General features: G+C 40.3%; 1 protein-coding gene across 1 annotated transcript in view; it reads right to left on the bottom strand.

The window, feature by feature from the left end:
* LOC308143876 (sodium/hydrogen exchanger 9-like) overlaps nt 1-20,070 on the bottom strand; it is a gene marked incomplete at its 5' end in the record, with an annotated part of 62,518 nt that overhangs the window by 10,769 nt on the left and 31,679 nt on the right. Inside the window, one exon of the mRNA XM_080514818.1 lies at nt 19,662-19,815. Within this exon, the coding sequence (XP_080370944.1) occupies nt 19,662-19,815 (154 nt within the window). The remainder of the gene's footprint in view (nt 1-19,661; nt 19,816-20,070) is intronic.

The raw sequence follows: 20,070 nt of genomic DNA, 5'->3' as shown, positions 1-20,070 counted from the left end.
CATTGTGGAGGGAAGACAGTATAGACAGACAGAAAAGTGTTTTCATTGAGAATTCATTGAGTTCTGGGAAATGTTAGTACTGTATTGCAAACACAATCATTCTATTGGGCATTTCTTAAAGTTGTGCTTTTTTGGGGGGATATTTTTTTCCTTCAACACCAGAAGAAAAAAAGCAAGGTTTACACACCAAAATAGCAGAAGCACCCACCCACGCACACCTATAAACACTTCATAAAAAGTTAATATTTCCACAATGCCTTGTCGAAAGGAAGAAGCACAAAATAGCTTGGCCTTGAGCAACGACGCAGTGTGTGTGTGTGCGTGTGTGTGTGTGTGTGTGTGTGTGTGTGTGTGTGTGTGTGTGTGTGTGTGTGTGTGCGTGTGTGTGTGCGTGTGTCTATGTGCAAACACACGTGTGGCTTTGTCTCTGTAGCTTTGTTATCAAACCAGCTGACAGTAGTGGGCTGATAAAGCTGAGCTTGCTTCGCAGCAGACAAAACGAAGCTGAAGTCTCAGGAGAGGACATAGTGACATCCAACAAACGACAACTACTTTGCACATATGGCTCATTTATAATCTAGTTTGATGTCTTGGAGAACGTTTACAGGTAGAACATCACTTCTCACAATTTATCATCCACAAACAGAAATTTTCCAAAGGATATGATCAGCAGCACGAGTTAATAAACACGGATTAGATTCTTTCTGAGGTGAAAAAGTGGAGGAGCTTGTGCTCAACAAGGGATGGTAAATTAAGTTACAGCGCGCTTCTCCTCTGCAATGCTCATTTGATGTGCTGTTTCCTTCTCTTGCTGCTCCGAGCGAGAAGGAGGCTGAGAAAAATCAAAATAGGTAGAGCACAGAGAAATAAAAAACAAAGAGAGCCAGACTCTCACGGGGACTTTGCTTTCTCTGTAACTTTGAGTTTGGACGAGAGGAAAGCAGTAAGTCATCGTTCCAGTTTCCTGTTTGAAAATCCCATTCCGTTGTTCTTCTCACCAGGGACACACTGAAACGACTGCAAAGACTCTGCAGAAGAGACTAGAGCGAGCACCAGCGACACCATGCAAAACACATCCATAACACCGTGCACAAGTTTCTGCACTGTCACTGAAAATCTCACGACTCTTTTCACATCTCAGTCTTATCATGTTGAAAATGAAATCTGGACTGATCAGTAAATTCTGATTGAATTGAGCGACGGACAATAAACATCTTCCAAAAAGGTAGTATGACAATATGACCAAGAGAGATTGCACAATGAGTGTAGGGTTCTCGTTACCATGTCAAATAATGTGCAATGCAAGCTAAAAACTGATAACAAGTTAATCTAGTGCATTTACACTAAATAAAGACTCCATAACACAAATAAGACATCATCAAGTTGTTAAAGCACAACCAAATCAATCTAAGAAAGAGAATTTCTATACCCACTAATCCAGGTTAGGATCAAAGGAAGCTTGAGTTAATTCCAGTTGACTGTGTGTGAAACGAAGTGTACACACTGGGCCGGCATCAGGGACAATCACTCGAAACGTGGTTGCATTGTTAAAAGAAACCTTGAAAAAAAGAAAAGGAAACTTCAACTCAAAGTAAGATTTGTGGAGCAAGACATTGAATCATTGAGAATAATAAGAAAGCTTAGGAATACAAGATAAACCAAGTATTCCAATAATTTGTGTTAGTAATGGAAAAGCCCTAACCCTAATCTCAACTGAGATTTCATAAACATTTTCAAATTTGACGGCGTAACAAAACATTTACATCAGCCGCCTCGTGTTTCTGTTTGAAAGTCGTCAATCTGTTTGTCGCTGCAGTTCTACATCCAAAGATAGTGTAACAGATCAGAAGTTGTGGTGTGCAATAAGAAAGCACTGGCGTTTTGCTCAAAACACCATCTGCATGCTGGACTGCAGATGTCGTGAGAAAGTGGAACAAACTTCTCCCACACAGATGCATTCTCACGACCTCAGCTGTGCAGCGTGACTGATGTGCAGGATTTTCACAGTATTATCATTACACTACATATTACAGTAGATTATGTGAATCACTTGGACAAAACTATATAAAACACAGTGATTTCAAATATATAAACATCAAAATAGTAACACAAATAAAACCAAAAAAGGAACTGTAGTAGTTACTGGTGGTATATTATTCTTATGTATACCTGTTTTTATTGGCAGTTTGCAAAACATGTGCTCAAGAAAGAATTCTTGAACGCTAAATGTGTTGTAGTTTCTTTACATACGATTGTGTCTCAGGTAATGTTTACATGCATGAACCCATGCAAATACTTACAAATGTGAAAAACAGTAAGGAAATAATTTTTTTTACTTAAAACCAGTGCAAATGCATTTATATCCACTGATTTATTTCACATTTTGTCACATTAAAACCACATAAAGTGACACACAATTATGAAGTAGAAGGAAAATGATGCATGGATTTCAAATTTCAAAACTGCAAAGTGTGGCAAGTAAAAGTATTCATCCCCCCTGACTCTGATCCCCCTAATTTTTTGTATTTCTTTTTAAATTCAGTTCACATAGGTCTGTATCATTGCATATACATTGTCATGCATTCGACGTGCAGAATGCGACATTGCTCAGCTTTAGTGCTCTGCAGGGGATAAGCCGACTGGGAACATCAGCTTCAATTTCACAACATCACTTGCAAAGAAAAAAAGCATTTCATAAACGTCGATGTCTCTGTCTATAAAATGTAGGTCAAGTGACAACACCCTAGAATAAGAATCACACTCGTTCGGCAGCTTTAACCTAAATTTGACATCACTTGCACCGGTGTAAAAATACAACTGGCAGAAAAGTGAGTGTGTATTTGTATGTGACTGTGTGAGTTTTAGTAGCTGGCTTTGCAAAGTATTTATGTATGTGCATGGTTAATTGCCTCATAGAAAGTCTTTTGATGGATAGCTCATCCAACATTTTTTTTTATCAGCTTTGGCCATACAGCACACTGATGAACAATCAAACTTTCAACTGATGTCCAAAAATCCTGATGTCTTTGCTGCTGTTCGAATAAATTTGGCCAGAAATAACTCAAACTATAAAATTCTAATTTGGATATTGCATCTCTCCATGGCTTCAAACAAACAAACCTTGTTGACACCATCAGTATGTTGACATTTTTACTGTTCTGCAGTCTGCTTTGGATTCTAGCAATTGAGTTATTATGGTTTCCATCTAACAACTCCTAGTTGGAACCACTGGTTTAATTCGGTCATTAACCTGTCTGGAAAGGGTGAATGAATGTCAAAAAAGACTACAAGGAGCCAATGAAAACATACATTCTGATCACATTCTGCATCATTAGTCCAAATGTGGCATAATCTGATAATATGTGCACTTCTGGAATAGCTTGACAAAGTGAAAATAGATACTAAATAGAGACGCTTTCCTGGAGAGAGATATGATTAGAGGATCAATAGCACTCCAATGTTTGCACACTAAATATAATAGAACCCCAGTCAGCAGTCAGCTTATATTTGTTTAGTGACTGTAAAGAAGAGGGAAACAGCTACCACTGCAGTCTGAGGGTAACAAAATCCACTTGGCAGAAGCCCTGAAAGTCACAAATTAACACATAATACCATACTTATTTACACTGCACAATAAGTAAAGTGTAAAAAGATCTGTTTTCTTTATTAGTAGTACACACACACTTGGTATGCAATTTATGTGTTATTAAATTCGAGCAAGGTACTTTAAGAAAATGTATTCCATAAGAAGGAAACTATCATCCATCAACATCACATAATCCCCTTTTTTAAAATCAAGATTCAGTAGTTCTATACGTATATATAAAAACACTTACACATAAAAAAAAGTAATCTGATCTGGATATCTGTCTCACTTGATCTCTCTCCTTCATTTTCTCACGGTGTCGACGGCCTTATATGGAGACATCTCACCACGGAGGCTGACAGCCATCAGTGTTTCAAACAGAGTGAATAGCAGGACAGGAGCCTTTAAGCGTTTCAGCCAGCTGAATCGCGGCCGATAGCCAAGGACAGTTGAGAACAGAAGAGGCTGTGGGAGCCAAAGATATTATTATCACACAGATTTCATTTTCCTCCTTCACGTTCACTGTTCACCTGCACGTCTCGGCGTGACACGGGGAAACAGTTTAGTCAGTCTGGTGGATTTCGGCAGAAGCAGGGGCATGGAAGGGAATTGGGTGGATAACAATCACTACCCGAGAGGATAAAATTTTACATCCAAATAGATAACACATTCAGTGAGTATTACGTTTTGTTGAACGCACTTTCTTGGTGTTTCCGGAGGGAGAATGAGTGTTGTTAGTGAAGGGAATGAGTGTCCAACAGTTTCATCACCAAATCAAGGACATGATTCAACACTTCATTTCACCAAAGAATTTATTCATTTTGTTGGTATTTCATAAGTGTCCTGTATGAACAGTGCTGTGCTGACTACTTACAGGGAATTTGGAGGTGAATCATTGATTTTGAAGGGTACTGTCCTACCTTTGTCCAATATCAACAAACATGCTGTCCGTCAACTTGAAAATGGGACAAAATCAGAGCTCGTTTGGAAATCTTTGGAAGCATTGTCATTGGGAAGTCATGCTGTAAAGCTTATTATCAGAGAATTCAAGCTAGTCTATGCAGATTTTACACCCTCAGATGTTTACACTTGCCCATAAGCAAGAAGACTTAATGGCCGTGTAAAGGCACAAACTGTACTCAAGGATGTGCTTCTCACGCTCTAATGAGGTCAGTCAGGCTTTTGCTGACTTGCTCAAAAACCTCAACATGTTTACTGACCGTTAATGACTGAGAAAGTGTTGAAGTGATAATGCCATCATTTCCTGTCGAAGGGAGAAACTGCAAAACCCTAATGAAAGGCTGTGGTCAGAAAAAATGGACCAATCAAACGCAAATGAGTTAATCTTTCAATAAGCGGACGACTAATCGAGTGACATTTTCCTCAGAGTCTTGTTTAGCTGCCAGATCATTCATAATTGTGAGCCAGAACAAATCCTTTAGCACAGCCTTATTTCCCCTTTTCATCTTTCTTTTCTTACTCTTGCCAAGACTAGCCCAAGGATATGAGATCAAATGTCTCCTTTTTGATAACACGGGTGGATTTCTTTCATGGCAGGCTCTGGGGGACGTCTTGAAGCCTCTGTTTGGCTGTCACATATTGGATGGTGCTTTCTCCCTGTTGTGGAGGATCAAGGGTTATGTCTGCTCGCACCAGGTAAATATATCAGGAGAAGCTCAGAGAAAGAACGCAGTGATGTGGAGAGACAAAGAAGTTCCACAAACAGTTTTTGGGGGTTATATTTGACACTGTAGCGGCCTGCTGTGGGGATGACTGAACAAAATTTCTCACTCCTAAATATTTTCTATGAAAATTGACCACAAATTCTGTGAAAAAGCACTTCATCTGAACCATTATGGAGATTATTGAACCTTGACTGGATTGTTTAATCCGGATGGCAGTGTAGTGTGGAGGTTAGCACATAAATACGGTTTGATTCTGGCCTTTGGAAACATTCTGTGCAAATATTGCATGTTCTCCCTGTGCGTGGATGGGTTGTCTCCAGTTACTACAGTTCCCTCCCATAGAACCCACACACAACCGTGAGGGTGTGGTTGGTTAGTCTCTGTATTTTCCCCGTGACAGACTGGTGACTTCATAGTCATAACATCAGTCAAATATGTCTCAGAAATATCAGGCATCATCATCATGGCACTGTTTCTAACCTCCTTCCTCAAACTACACTGAGCTGATGCACTATTGCTCACAGAGATGCACAGATGCCTGTGTTTCTCCTGCATGTGTAGACTGTGATAGTTGACTTTGGGGTTTGGCAAGTATATGATCAGCCGACTGTCTTCCAACTGCTCACTCATCTGCTGCCTCAGCGTCTCCTCCCTCTTTTTGTACCTTCTTCACAATGCCGCCGATGCAGCTGTGGGGGAGATTGTTCTCTATATGTAGGTGCTGATGAAATTTTGAGGGCAAGTAGTGAATTATTTAAGAGGGAGGATTATGAAAGCAGCTTCTTGGCGCGCTGCTTGAGGGTATGAATCGATATGAGCCCTCCGAAACCTTTCCCCACTGCCACTGCCTCCTCCTTTTTTCTTCTTCTTCTTTTTCTCTCCCCCCAAACCACAGACTCTCTGAACAGAGGTCCAGACACATGGCCAGGGGACAAGGCCGGCTGGACAGCCAGATGCACTGTGCCTGTCTGAGTAAGAGGCTCGATGAAAAACAGCGCATGAGAAGAGAACCAGCAGGAAAATGGAGGGATTGTTTATCCGTATGTGTGAGCGACGTACAAAAAGGGTCTAATTCAGACTGACCACAGCCACCAGAACAGATGGGCCACTCTTGGCCTGCCAAGTCTATTCTTCTTTTCCTCTGCCTAGCGGCGGGGGTCGAACAGTCAGTGGGACTGGAAAACAGAGGAGCGGCTCCTATGCGCAGATGCAGAGCACATCAATGTAAAATGTTAAGATTTGATTGCATGGGTGTGATTTGGGCAGTGCAAATGCTCGGGGGCTTTCAAACCTGAATAAATGACCGAGTTCTTTCACTCCGTCTCTCATTTTACTTGATTGTCTCTTAGTAAGTTAGACTGCAATCTGCATCCGTTTCACTCCCTGTCCTCACTCCCTCTCACACACATGCCTACACCTCCATCCCCGCCGTACGTGTGCTTATTCTGCTAAACCATTCAATTTGTCTCCCTTTCTCATCTGTGCATTGGGAGTCCATGTTTGGCCACTGCTGTTGCTCTCTCTCTCGCTCTCGGTCTTGCCAATGATTTCCTGACTCAAGAACAAGCAATTGGGACCAAACGGAGGATGGATTTCACAGCATCGACCAAACAGCAAATGGACAGGTTTCAGCCTTGTGGCAGACTTAACATTCAGAGCAGAGTGTGGCACCCTTCGAGAGGCAGACAGAGATCATAAAAAGGCTCAAAGGGATGACACAGTGTTACTTTAGCAGATATCACAGTTTGCAAGTGCCTTTAAAATACTCAGAGAAGACAACCAAAGAGTGTTGAAATAAATGTCAACCATGTAGACATTGGACCCCCCCCCCCTCCCCACACATACACAAATTGACGAAACGTCAAAACACACATCACAATTATTAGCTAAACTGCTTGATATGAATTGCATTTAGCGGTTCAATTTGTTTTTAATCCATATTTAGCAGAACCAGAGGCATGACTGGAGAGAAACTGCCAGACAGTCTGTGCAACACTTTGATTCTCAAGTGAAATATTCCAGAAACTGTCAGATGGGTGGCTATGAAGTGTTCTACTCACATTAATGACTCTCAGAGATTGACTTCTACTGGCTTTTCCTCCAGTGCCACCTGGAGGCTGATGCTTTTGGATCAGAGTGACAAATCATGACAACTGTTAGAGGGATCACTTAGATTCCCTCGGGATAAATTGAGCAACTTCTTTTCTTCTCATCAAGTGGCAATTCATCAAACTCTCTGGACTAGAACCAGATATCACACTGGAATGGGGTGTAAAATGTAAGTAAAACACTTGCAATCATCATAAAGTTGTATTTTATTCCCAGTATTATTAAAACAAGAAATTCTCCTCCAGCAGTTTCTTTCATTTGTGTCACTGACTTTTTCCAGTCTTTTGCTGCCATCAAATTCAAATAGTGTCTTTATTTTCCTTTTAACAAATTGTCAAATATCTCACTTTGAACATTCGATGTGTTGGTTACCCTGTTCTACATTAAAACTACAACAGCATTTAAAGATCATTCATCCATTATAAATACAGAATGATCCAACTTGGGGTTGCCGGTGCTGGAGTTAATCGGAGTTGACTCAGATAACACAAAGAGATGAGACAATCATTCACTAATTTTCACACCCATTAATGTCGGGACCATGTTTTTAGACTGTTAGAGGAAACCACACTGCCAGGAGAAAACCCACATCTACAAAACATGGGTTGGAGAGCATCTCTCTAAAAATGACCGTCCCCATTACTCTGCAAAAGCACAGCAATTCACAGAAGTTTTGCGAAGGTGTGATGTCTAACAAAAAATTCAGGTCACAATCACCTCGAGTGTTTCATGACCCTCTTATGTTGAATTCCACATTTTACATACCGAGTAAAATATTTTCATAATTGGTCAAAAGAAGAAAATTGAAAAATGAACATGTTTTTTTTTTTTCCCCTCCGAGCAGATTTTGTCTCCATCCCTCTCGCCAATGTTCTTTGTGCTAATTCTTCAAGAGGCAGACGGTTGAAATTATAGAGGGCTAAAAATAATGGCTCTATAAATAAGAGGTGCCCACTGAGAGTGATTGAGAGGTGAGGTCGCTAGGCAGCTGGGGAAGCTGGGGAAGCTGAATTCATTAGCACTCTCTGCCTTCCAAAAGAGTAGCCCCCACAACTCTCCCACGCAAACAAACTGCACAGCTTCCTTGAAAACAACACAGTGAATGATGCAGCATTAGGGATCCAGACTGATTTGAACACTGTCTCTTATCCCTGCAGCTCTCCACAGCGTTGACAAAAAATTTCACCCCATCAGTATCATCCATCAACCCTCATTACCACTTTTCCCATTCCCTCAGAGCAGTCCATGCAGGCCACATTCTTAAGGCATTGTTCACCCAGTGGAAAAAAATGTGTGTGTGTGCATGTGCATTTGCATTTGTGCATGCGTGCGGCAGAGGCACCCCTTGTCTGTTTTATTATTCATACTCATGTGTGGATCCTCTTTCAGCCCACAGACGCCTGCCAGAGATATACACAGCACATACTGATGTTCTGGCTATATTTTCCTACTCATCTCTCTCCGTCTGTGTAATTGAGAACTGTTTAAACAATAAACTCATCAATGGACTCCTTCGTCTATGTCATTTGCATATTATAAACGTGCAAAACTTTGTGCGTCTGTCGTTAAAGCATCTATCTGCAGTCACATGCTCATGGAGATAGACGCACACCAAGACACAAGTGGCCACTTTCATTGCCCTGATGATATTTTTAATGGCCCTTCTCCTTCTCCATATTGACGTCATATCCATTAGGCCGTGCCTCTGGGCCTTTTTAGTGGAGGCTGGAGCACAAGACTCATATGTACAAGTCCTTCGCTCAGAGTCAATCTCCACCTGATAAACTTGCCGTATTGGCTGACCTGACAGATGCGGTTACAACAGCAATCTGTTCGGTCTCTCCACACACCGCCACGACTATCTATCCACGTGGCGAGAGGAAACTCATTGAACTGTGTGTCAGTCGAGAAAACGGTGTGTTAACAGGACCACATACGCTCTCTCCATGAGCTCAGGCCCTCACCTGTTTAATTGCTGCACATACACACACACACACGCACGCACGCACGCACGCACGCACGCACGCACGCACGCACGCACGCACGCACGCACACACACACACACACACACACACACACACACACACACACACACACACACCAACCTATCAACACTCGTTAATAGTCGAGCTAAGAGAAGCCTGCCCGTATCTGGTGCCACAAAGCGTAACCCCAACAGGCTAATGTGAAGAGATAATGTTTCACGTCTGATCAGCGTTGCAATCATAATTCTGTGGCTTCTCTAAGCTGCCATCTCTCTTATTATGCTCCCAACAGCAGCATCCTCAATTAGGCTCCCGTGCACCCAGGGAACTAGCCTTTTTACAGACCCCCAGTATAGCACTGAAGTCTCATCAACACCCGACAATGTTACACGCTGCACTGACTGACTCTTTTCCCCTTCATGAATTTAGAATGAGTGTGAAGTACACGGGCAACTTCAGCCGTAGCAAAACAGAGGAAGCTCAAGTGGTGACAATGCTGTTCTGCACAGAGATGGTGAATGACAGCTCGGGGTCAAGTTGATTGGGAGCTGAGAGCCCCTGTTGGACGAGGCCTGTGTGAATTTTGATGGAGGAGGCATTTTTTTCCCCCAACCCCCCCCCCCCCCCCCCCCCCCTCGGCCGGGATAACCGCCATCTGAAATGTTAAATTGAAGCTTGGTTCTTGGACACTCGGGAGACATAATCAATGGTTGGTGCGGCTGGCTGAACTTGCAGGGCTCCACTGTGACTTAGTGCTGCACATCTAAACTCCGTCGCCAACTGGAGCCCGACTCAACATAATGAGAAATGAGAGCGCAAGGGAGGGAAAAAAAAATAAACCGAGTAAGAGCAGGAGAAGTGAGAAGGGAGAGAAGGAAAAGGATGAAGAACTGCAGGTTGTTTCGATAAATAAGAGTGACAGAGAACAGAGAACTGGGAACAGTGTTATAGCTCCAATCCATCATCGCATCATCTGGGTACATTAATACTGAATGTGTTTTGTAGACATAAAACAGTTCAGTGTATGAATCAGACAGATGCATTTTGTTTGATAAATTGGACCAATATACAGAAAGTTACCTGATCCATTATGTGGTCGCAGACAAGAGAAAATACTGCAATTTTTACAAATTCTCATTTTTAGGGGGCTGTTGGATAAAAAAGAAAACATCAATATTCTGGGAATCACATTGAAAAATATCTTACTTTTTAATTCGTTAGAGGCCACTCCTTGGGATACTTTTTAAAATGTTAATTTAGTAGCTATATGGAATCAGAATAGAAAATAAACAGAAATACATATAATTCAAATTTGATTTAAATGTGACTGAAAAAAACATATTGTATGTATTGAAAATATAGAAAAGGTCCTATTATTTCTTCAACATTCATACCGAGTGCTGATGTCTTTTAATACATTGGATGACCTGCAAAACATTAGCCGATAATGATTTTTTTATTATTTTATTATTCATAATTTTCATAAATGTACAAGCTCAAAACCTGTACAATGTCGAGGTAATTTTGGAGGCGAGATACGACACAGTCAGGAGACCTGATGGTGGTTAGTTCCTGAATCCTGCAGTGTGAAAGGGTGCTTATAAGCCCATGTCTCATGAGCAATTGTGAGCTATATGACCTTGTCTCATGCTTCGGGAATGAGTCCCATGTGATATCTTCATGAACTGTTCTGGGGCCCGAAGGCGATGGGCCTTTACTCTTAACTGAGAGTTCTCAGTGAAATACAATAACATCCAAAGGTCTGAAAAATAGAATAAGCATAGAATAGAATACATATGCATATATCAATATATTTCCATTACACATAACATAAAACTATGTTAATTTCTAGTGTTAATGCAACAAACTTATGATCATTAGTTTTCAATTTACAGAAATAACTAAATAAAATACATTTAGCAACTATAGTCTTTTTCTTGGTAAAGTTCCCTGTTTAAATTTCAAAGGCATCCCTTGGTGTAAATTTGTTCCTAATTCGCACTCCTCCTATATTTTCCCATTTTCCTTTGCTATCAGCATGACTTGGACAAGATAAAAAAAAGTTTAGCGGTGACAGAAAAGTCAGGATTTCAGCTTCTCTCTCCCCCCGTCTCTTCCTCTCTCTTTGTTATTGTCTCCTTTTGTTATCAGACAGGGCGAAACCTTTGCAGGAGCCATTCATCTTAGCAGCTCTTTCACACAGCTTCCATCTGATTAGCTTGACATCGCTTTATTATGTGGGAGGAAGTTCTTTTCTGAGTACATGAGTGCATTTAGGTGACTTTCCTCTTTCCTTCAGTTTGGTATCTATGTGTGTATGATTTTTACACACCATTTTCAGCCATGGTGAAATTAAATAACCTAATCAATCCAAATTTGGTTATTTATGCAGATGTGTTCTTAGACCTTACATCATCAGATAAACAAAACAGTTCCACCGGTAAATATTGTAACTCATCACAAGCAGTTCTCTGTTTAATGACACTTGTAATTTTAGAAATCTGCCAGTTTAACAGGCTTAGACCCAAAAAGGGTCTAGAAATATATTGAATGAGTCTTTTTGAGAATCACTATTGAAGTTTTAGTTATGAAAACAAGCAGATGGATGTCAAAGGCACCGAGAAAGTGGATGGGGAGGTGGGAGGGGGCTGATAAGAGGTCAGTGGGGCATGAAGGAGAGTAAGCGACATGAGAGACATGCTTTTCTACCCGTCCATCTGTCCACTCAAAACAAACAGGCCAGTCATTAGCCAGACTCCAGCTGTTCCGTCTTAGCTTCCAAGTTTTGAATACTGCTCATTTACATGACGTGGCCGACACGCACACTGGCAGAAGCACCGACAATCACGGGGCAGCGCCGAGAGCGAGGCCTCCCATCTCTACAACGCGAGCTTCCCTCAATAATCCTCCTGAAACATTTTGAAATGATCCCATCATCTCACAAAGCCGGGAATGGGAAATGGTATGTGCGTGAGCTGTTTACTCCTCTCATATTCCTTGTCAGCCAGTCTCGCTCCAAGTACAATGCAAATTACTCCACTGACTCAGAGTTGGCATGGCTGTCACTTTAAATGTTACTGTCAGCAAGCAAACATGCTCCCAGTAACAACAAACATACTGATGTTCAGCAGATAATGTTCACCATGTTTCCCATCTTGGATTAATGCCGCCAACGTCTCAGCTTTTGGATAAATAGCGCCACGGTATACAATCTTGAAACTCTGGGTGGAAGTAATGAATTACAAATACTCACATTAATAGACTTGAGAAATATTTTTGGGTAAGGCCTTGACGCCTGAATTTATTTCCAATTCAGGAAAAAAAAATTATTATTTGTAGTTTGATGCAAATTTGCAACAGTCGGCCTTGATTTGAATTATTTCTGAAATTCCTCAATATCTCAATATCCAACAAGTTTATGTTTTGTATCTACTTTGTTTGCTATAAAATGGAAATGTTCCAGCTAAAATGAATCAAAAGCCTGATACTGACAATATAATTAAATATACTTAGAAAGTAACTCAGAACAGTATTTGAAATAAAAAATGTAGTTTTATTTGAGTGATTTTTAACAATAAAGCTTTTACTTGTAATGGTAGTGTAATTTGAGCGACGAAACAGTGATTAAATTGGTGTAGCAGAGAGGAAGCAGTACTGAGAGAGGCTACAAAGAGAGGAAGCATATTTGTAAACGTAATATGTTGTAATAAGGTTCTGACTAATTCCTCTTGCCAAAATGTAGAGACCTCCATGGACTGGGGAAAAAAAAGCTCACCAAACTGAACTAGTCACAGGAGATAAAAAAGCTTTCATGCATGTGTGTGTAACCTGTGTGGGACAGTGTAACAAGAAGCATGAAGCCATGCCAGCCAGAGTCCTCAAAAGTACACAACGTCACAAATGGCGAAAGTCCTTTCTGGGCACACGGTTCGCTTGTTTTGGACCGATAAAGAAGCTGAGCTTTTTCTAAATGTGGTGGAAGAATATAACAGAAAATGTAAAAAAAAGGCAAGCATTCACAGTATCCATTATCTTCACAGCAAACTGTAAATACTTTGTAAGCAGCTCTTTAAATGCAAACAGAGCACCTCAAACAAAATCATTGTTTGATGTTTGTGGTGACTCGTACAGCTGTATTTATATGTAAATGCAAGTCCCAAATGCAGAGAAATATCTTTTTTTTTTTTTTAAATACCTAGGTATGTATAAATATGGCCTGAGACACTCGAGAAGTCCCCACACACAAACACTGACACGGATTATAAAAGAATTACGAGTCTAGTTTTCAACTAATAAACACTTGAAAACTTGAAAAAAAGTAATTCTTTGATAATCTGTGTCATATTATTGAGCTGAATAATACTGACAAACACACACAAGTGTAAAAACAAACAAAAAAACCTTTGGACTATATTTGCTGACTCAAGTTGAGTCGGTGCTGTACTCCAAGTTTAGTGAGTATAAGTGCTTCTGGCAGCATATAGTACAGGTAGAAAAGCTTAAGCTGATTGACAGTTTGCTCGTTGCACTCACACCTTTCTTGATGATAAAAAACTTAGTCCTGCATAACAATAACATTAATCCTGCTTTGAGACTGCGTTGCATTGTTTTCATCTTTGGACAATATTTTGTGAATTTTCATTATCTGCTTGGTTAGTTGTGTTTGTACTTCAATCAAAATATCTCCCTTAATATTTGCTTTTCAAAATTACAATGCATTTATGCATTTTTTTTAAGAAGGGTATAATCTATTCCAAAGTTTGTTTTGCCCCCTGCTGAGTAAATCTAACACTAGCTGACAAGTGTGGGGATTTTGGCACTGGGAGGAAAAATGTCTCTGGAACTTGAGCTCGGTCTGAACAGAAAAGCACTGTGGAGGAGAGCCAGAGAGAAAATAATGGCCATTATGCAGTTTCACGGTTGGTAGTGTTCGAATATATCAATATTTACTATTGATTGTACAAAAGGAGCGAAACAGTATTTTCATTATTGTATGCAGTTAAGTGTAAATAATCACTTTATTTCGTGGCGGCATGATGAAACTCTCGAGTGTGAGCAGTGATATACCTTGAAATTGAGACTGAAATGGGAGGAAAAGAGAGGAGCTGTTCCGAGGGAGAGAAGATGCGGCTATCCCGGCTATAAAAACACATTCTGCCGAGGGAAGTGTGATGTCTGAACAGTGAGCGGGCAGAAAAACAGAAGCCTTTTTCCTTTTTCATTCCGTAGTTCTTGTCTATCTCCAGCTTTTAACTATCTATCTAAACACGCAGTACATGAGTTTCATATTGGAATCTGACAAGCGGTTCACCCCTCTGCAGTGTGTGTGTGTGTGTGTGTGTGTGTGTGTGTGTGTGTGTGTGTGTGTGTGTGTGTGTGTGTGTGTGTGTGTGTGTGTGTGTGTGTGTGTCTGTTGAGATGGCAGGATAGCAAAACAAACAGCAATATCCTGAATATATTCCCAAGAAGTTTTTTTTCTTTGTTTTAAAAGCCTGGTATTCACTTTCCCTGGAGTCCTTGTGTCAACTTTGCGATCAGATGCTGCCCTCTCTTATGAGCCGTTTCAGATTTTTTATCTTACAGCGCAAAGATGAACTACAGATTAAAATCACCTAGCAATAAAGGATGAACATCAGTTGTTTTGTATCTATTTGCAGAATGTGAATCTCTATCTTTTGGAATCTATATACGCCTGCTGAATGAGAACAACCACATTGGTTTAACAGCATCTTCATCCGAAATCATCACCCTAAATAGATAATGTAGACAGACGGTGAGAGACACGATCACCGTTTCATGTTTGACTATGTAAACGTAATTCAGCTCGATGCAGTAGCCCGAACAAACAAATGCAATAACGGCCACATTACCTCTGATACTAACTCGGCTGAACCGGTTTCACAAACTTTACTCTACTTTTTAATAGCTTAATCGCCTGCAGCGTTCACTTTTCAACGGTGTTTCTCGGGTGAATCCAGAAAATGTCACCATTGACCAAAAATTCAGTGGATGTAGCTTCACATTTACTTGAGTTTAATTGTTAATATTTATTAAAAGAACGTGGTCTTGAGGTCAGTATATGTTTGCAGCCTGACAATCCCTCTACCTTGGGTCTTGTCTGTTGCTCTGGCTTCCTCTCACAACCCAACAAGTCAAGAGTGAGTAGGTGTTTGTAGCTTGGGATGGGCAAGTAACCCATCTAGGGATTAGGTTTGTGTTGATTGTGTATTGGTGATGTGAGAGATAAATTACAGTTGCCAGAGGATGTGGAAAATTCTCAGTTAACACCTAATTGACACATGTGAGCATGGTGTCACAGTTCAGAAGCTTCCTAGAAACAAGTCTATTTTTGGGTGAAAAGTGTGTCAAGCTTTGCAGGGGAGATCAAACCAGAGCGGAAGTTCAGAAAATCTGGTCACTTTCAAAGCAAAATACCTTGTGTTGAGGAAAGATTGTATTTTACTTTTTTTTTTTTTAACAAGGTGTCATACCTGGTGCCAAACAGGACCAGAGCCAGAGACACAAAAGCACTACATTTGGGGAAAATTACCGAAAACAAGTCAACAACTAAAGCCAGCGGGTCTTGGCAATCCCCACTGGACAATCCCATTACAGGCAAAAATCACCCAACTCTACTCCAGGATGTTCCTTGCTCTGTGTCGGCTGGGATTAGCTTCCCTAAATTACTTGGATCAAGTGAGAATAGAAGATGTTTTAGATCTCATGTGGAGCGGATATAAATCAAAATGTTGAAAGGAAAATATTCCTAGTGTCTCATGCTTGTGATTATTTCACGATTCAGTTGAATTGTGACCACACAGTAGTGTAATTTGCACTTTCACTTTAAATGTTCTTCCTCTTTGCATGTGGCTTTTTTCCAGTAACATTTACATGCGCAGCAGAAAACAATTTGGACGAGGTCAATTAGTGGCTGTGTGAATGAGACCTTAAGTTGAGTTAAGTGATAGTAGGATAGAGAGCAAAACTATTTCTACTTAGTAGAATCTGTCCTTGTAAGATGTAAAAAATTTATTTTCACGAACATCCTCTGCATAGTAGCCAGCTGGTCCGTCAAATATCCCAGAGAAAACCAGTAATGTCACACCTTCCTTGTTCCAAAAGGAAGAATCCAGAGTTGCATGGACACGTGTTTGCCTGCCTTCACTCAAATCACTTGGGCCCAAGGCTTTCATTTGGATAGAGTGTTATAGAAGATTTACTTTCAATGTGGCCTCAGAATTTCTACTTCCAATGTATATACAGGGGAGTCATTTCACACAGTGCAACTTTAAAACTCTCCTCCACAAAACCATTTCCCCATACAAGTGAATTGAAGGTTAAATTTGCTCCAGGTGAAGAGTTGTCATGTATTATTCACCAAAATGAAGTCTATCGAAATTGCTGCACGTCCTTTGCCTTCATTCAGAGCGATGTAGGAAGGAAGAGGATGGAAGTAGAGGTGGGAGTTGGGGATACCAAGTGACGAAAACAGAGCTATTTTCGAAAACATGACGGCCCCCAAAGGCTCGATGTACTGAATGACTACTCAGAAAGGCAGGCAGAGGCAACACAGTTTTGGAAATAGGAGGGCCCGTTATTAAAGATTTTCACACGTACACATCTACGTATGCATGAAAAAGCAAGTAGAATGAGATGGAGCTATAGGAGAAACTCAATACTGTACCAATAAGGCATAGGTAGACTTTAGAATTTACATAATAAAGATTTGTACTTTATGCCTTTGAAAACAATAAAGCAATAGACCAAATATTTATTAATTTGAACAGATTATGCTTTTTAAACACCTTTTCAACTGTATAATTAGGCACTGTACTAATCTAAAAAGCCTGGAAAAAGAATTTTACAATCAGCGACTTCTATATGGACACACTGAATTCCATTTAAAGTAAGAACACGACTGGCTATTCAATATAATAAATTAATGTGTTTGCCTTATTATATTTCTTAAAAAAAAAGAATGAATTTAGGTTTTTATCAGGTCGTCTGTTTAAATGAGTTTTTGTGAGTTTATTAATCAATTTGTTGTTTGATTGCTTTTCTATTATCACTCTTTATATACCTTTAACCTTTTTACCCCCATCTCTGCGAAGTGGATGTTGTATGTGTATTTCTCATAAACATAACTTCCAGACTGTTTATGGCATCTAGTAAACACAAAACCTATCAATAAAAACAAAAAACAAAACATAGAGCTGTGTGCCTATGAAACTGTCACTATATTGACCATTTCATGGGAACAAAGCTGTGTTTTGTATCCAGTGCTCGCAGCACTTTCTCAGTACGACCATCCAGTCACAGACAAGATTCCCCAGCATTTGAAACATGAGCTTCTCTTTACTGCCAAAAACGCACAGTAATATTGAATAACTGTCAGATATATAAAGTTGAAATTATCCTGTAAAAAAAAAAAGAGGCAAAAAATACTCACTTCTTGCACATTTTGGACAATTCTACAGCCATATAATCTAAATAAATTGCGACGAGTAGTAATGCGTCTTCTAGATGCTTATTACTATTCTTGTTATAAATCGTTTTGAGGCACATCTGCATTGATCTCACCTGCATGAATGGTGCTTCACCACAAATGAAAGGAAACATCACAGTTACTGGAGTGTCTGTTGTGTTGAACTGTCACTCTGATGTAAACAAACAAACAATTGCACGGAAGGCAAATTTTCTTCCTTTTCTTTGCAAGGCTCTTTTTTTTTTTAATTGCCTCCCATGTCAATCAAAAATATGTGAATGTTTCAAACTTTTCAGAAAGACTTGTGAAGTTATTGCTCAACCAGAGGCAGAAGAACAGAGCACTGAGAAGTATCAGAAACACACAGTAAAGATCTACACTGTATTAATTGGAACAGTTCAGACTAATGCATGGAATTATCCCGACAAAAGAGATTTTATCCAATCGGGTTTGCTGTAATATATTCTACCTTGCTTTTCCAATGAGGAAAAGGACAAAATAAGAGCTACAACATGTAAGAGTAGGATTGTACACAGACATTTGTTCTTTGTCTGAATCATTAACAATAGCATTACAATGATGACACAAGCCTCAAATCTTATGTGGTTTAAAAGCGAAGAGTAAAACAACTGTAAAAGCTAAAAGTGAACAAAAGAAAATGCTGCCTTGTAGTTTGTATTATCAAAGCCAATCTGCATTTCATTAACAAAAGGGGGAATCCAGGTTTTACTTTACATTACAAATTACAGCAATGTTGCATTGGGAGGGGCTGTTTCAGTGTTCCAATGATGCCACTTTTTAATGTTTATGTTCTATAGTCCAAGCTGACCAAAAGTATGATGATGTCACATCTGAACATGAACATGACACTATTTACCGCTTGTTTTTTTCCACTTCTTGGTTTTCCTTACCCCATTTAAATGCATGGATTTGAGTTTATTTGTAGACTCTAAAATTGGTTGTAGCATTGCCCTGCCTTTGCTCAGATGAGTTCAGCATCCACGCCCTCAAGGTAGATAAAGTTGCATAGAAGATGGGTCTCTTTTTGATTTTCCACCCACATAATATTTATTTTTACAGCTCTCTATATAATAAACACATTTTTCTATTATACTGTTGTTATCTACAGTTTCTGTTAAATAGGTAATATTTTTTTATCATTGTTAGTTGTTGCACACACACACGCACGCACAAACACACCTCCTGGTGGCTGTGGGAGTCAATTATGGTACAGCGATCTGAGCCATAGATTACCCTTTAAAAATATAAGTATCTAATTACTGCCTTGCATCATTCACGCCTCTCCTGGACCCCTTAATCTTCATTGCCCACTGGTTTCCAATGCCAGAGCGTGAACAGGCTTTAAAGGAAAAATTAGCAGTCATGATGTGTTCTCGTGATATAGCTACAGAAGTGTACATGCATTTATGTGTACAGCCTGACTAGCTGCATTTTAATGTTAACTCCTCTGTAACATGTACCCAGGGACCCGTGGACCTGCTTTACCCTTTTCACCAGCTGTGCAAGTCACTAATGGAGGGCAGAGCTGATCCACACACACAGAGTCAACAAAGGGCTGAAGAAGGAAAACACAAACATGCAGAGAAAACATTTACCAAAAGCTAGTGGATGGAGCGAAACACGTGTTGGAGACTAGTTATGCTCTGGCTGTTCTTTCAGAGATTACAGAAAGAAAAAAAAAAAACCTTAAATAGAGGAGAGAGAGAGAGATGAACAGATGGAAAAAACAGGGTGAACTGTTTGACTTGCATCACACCGGCTGGGTGACTCGACAAGGTGTTAGCACTAACCTGATGTCCAGACGGCGCAGCACGGGGCCAGCAGTCATACCCAGCACCCAGACGGTGAAGGCAACAACCAATAGAGTGGTGGTGAAGATAGTGCGCCTTGCTTCGGTGGATGTGTCTCTTACAGCTAGGCTAAAAGCCACAACACCCCTCAAACCTGGGGACAGAAGACACATTTGTGAGCAAACAGCTGGGTCAGTACCATCCATCAAATCCCCAGACACCCATCGACCGACCAATTAGAACTGTGTCCGCTGGGAACAGATGGGATCCTGAGTCTTTACCATCACTGGACACTTGGTGACCAGAAAATATCTCGCAAATGAACCTCCAGATTGCTGTACAGTACTGACACAGTGCTTCAAGCCAAAACAATTCCCAGAGCAAATCCTTTACTGTCACGAGAAACAGA

This window comes from Blennius ocellaris (genome assembly GCF_963422515.1).
Source record: "Blennius ocellaris genome assembly, chromosome: 19".
In the NCBI taxonomy this organism is placed as follows: domain Eukaryota; kingdom Metazoa; phylum Chordata; class Actinopteri; order Blenniiformes; family Blenniidae; genus Blennius; species Blennius ocellaris.
Note: the sequence above shows the minus strand (reverse complement) of the source record. Positions and strands in the feature narration are given on the sequence as shown.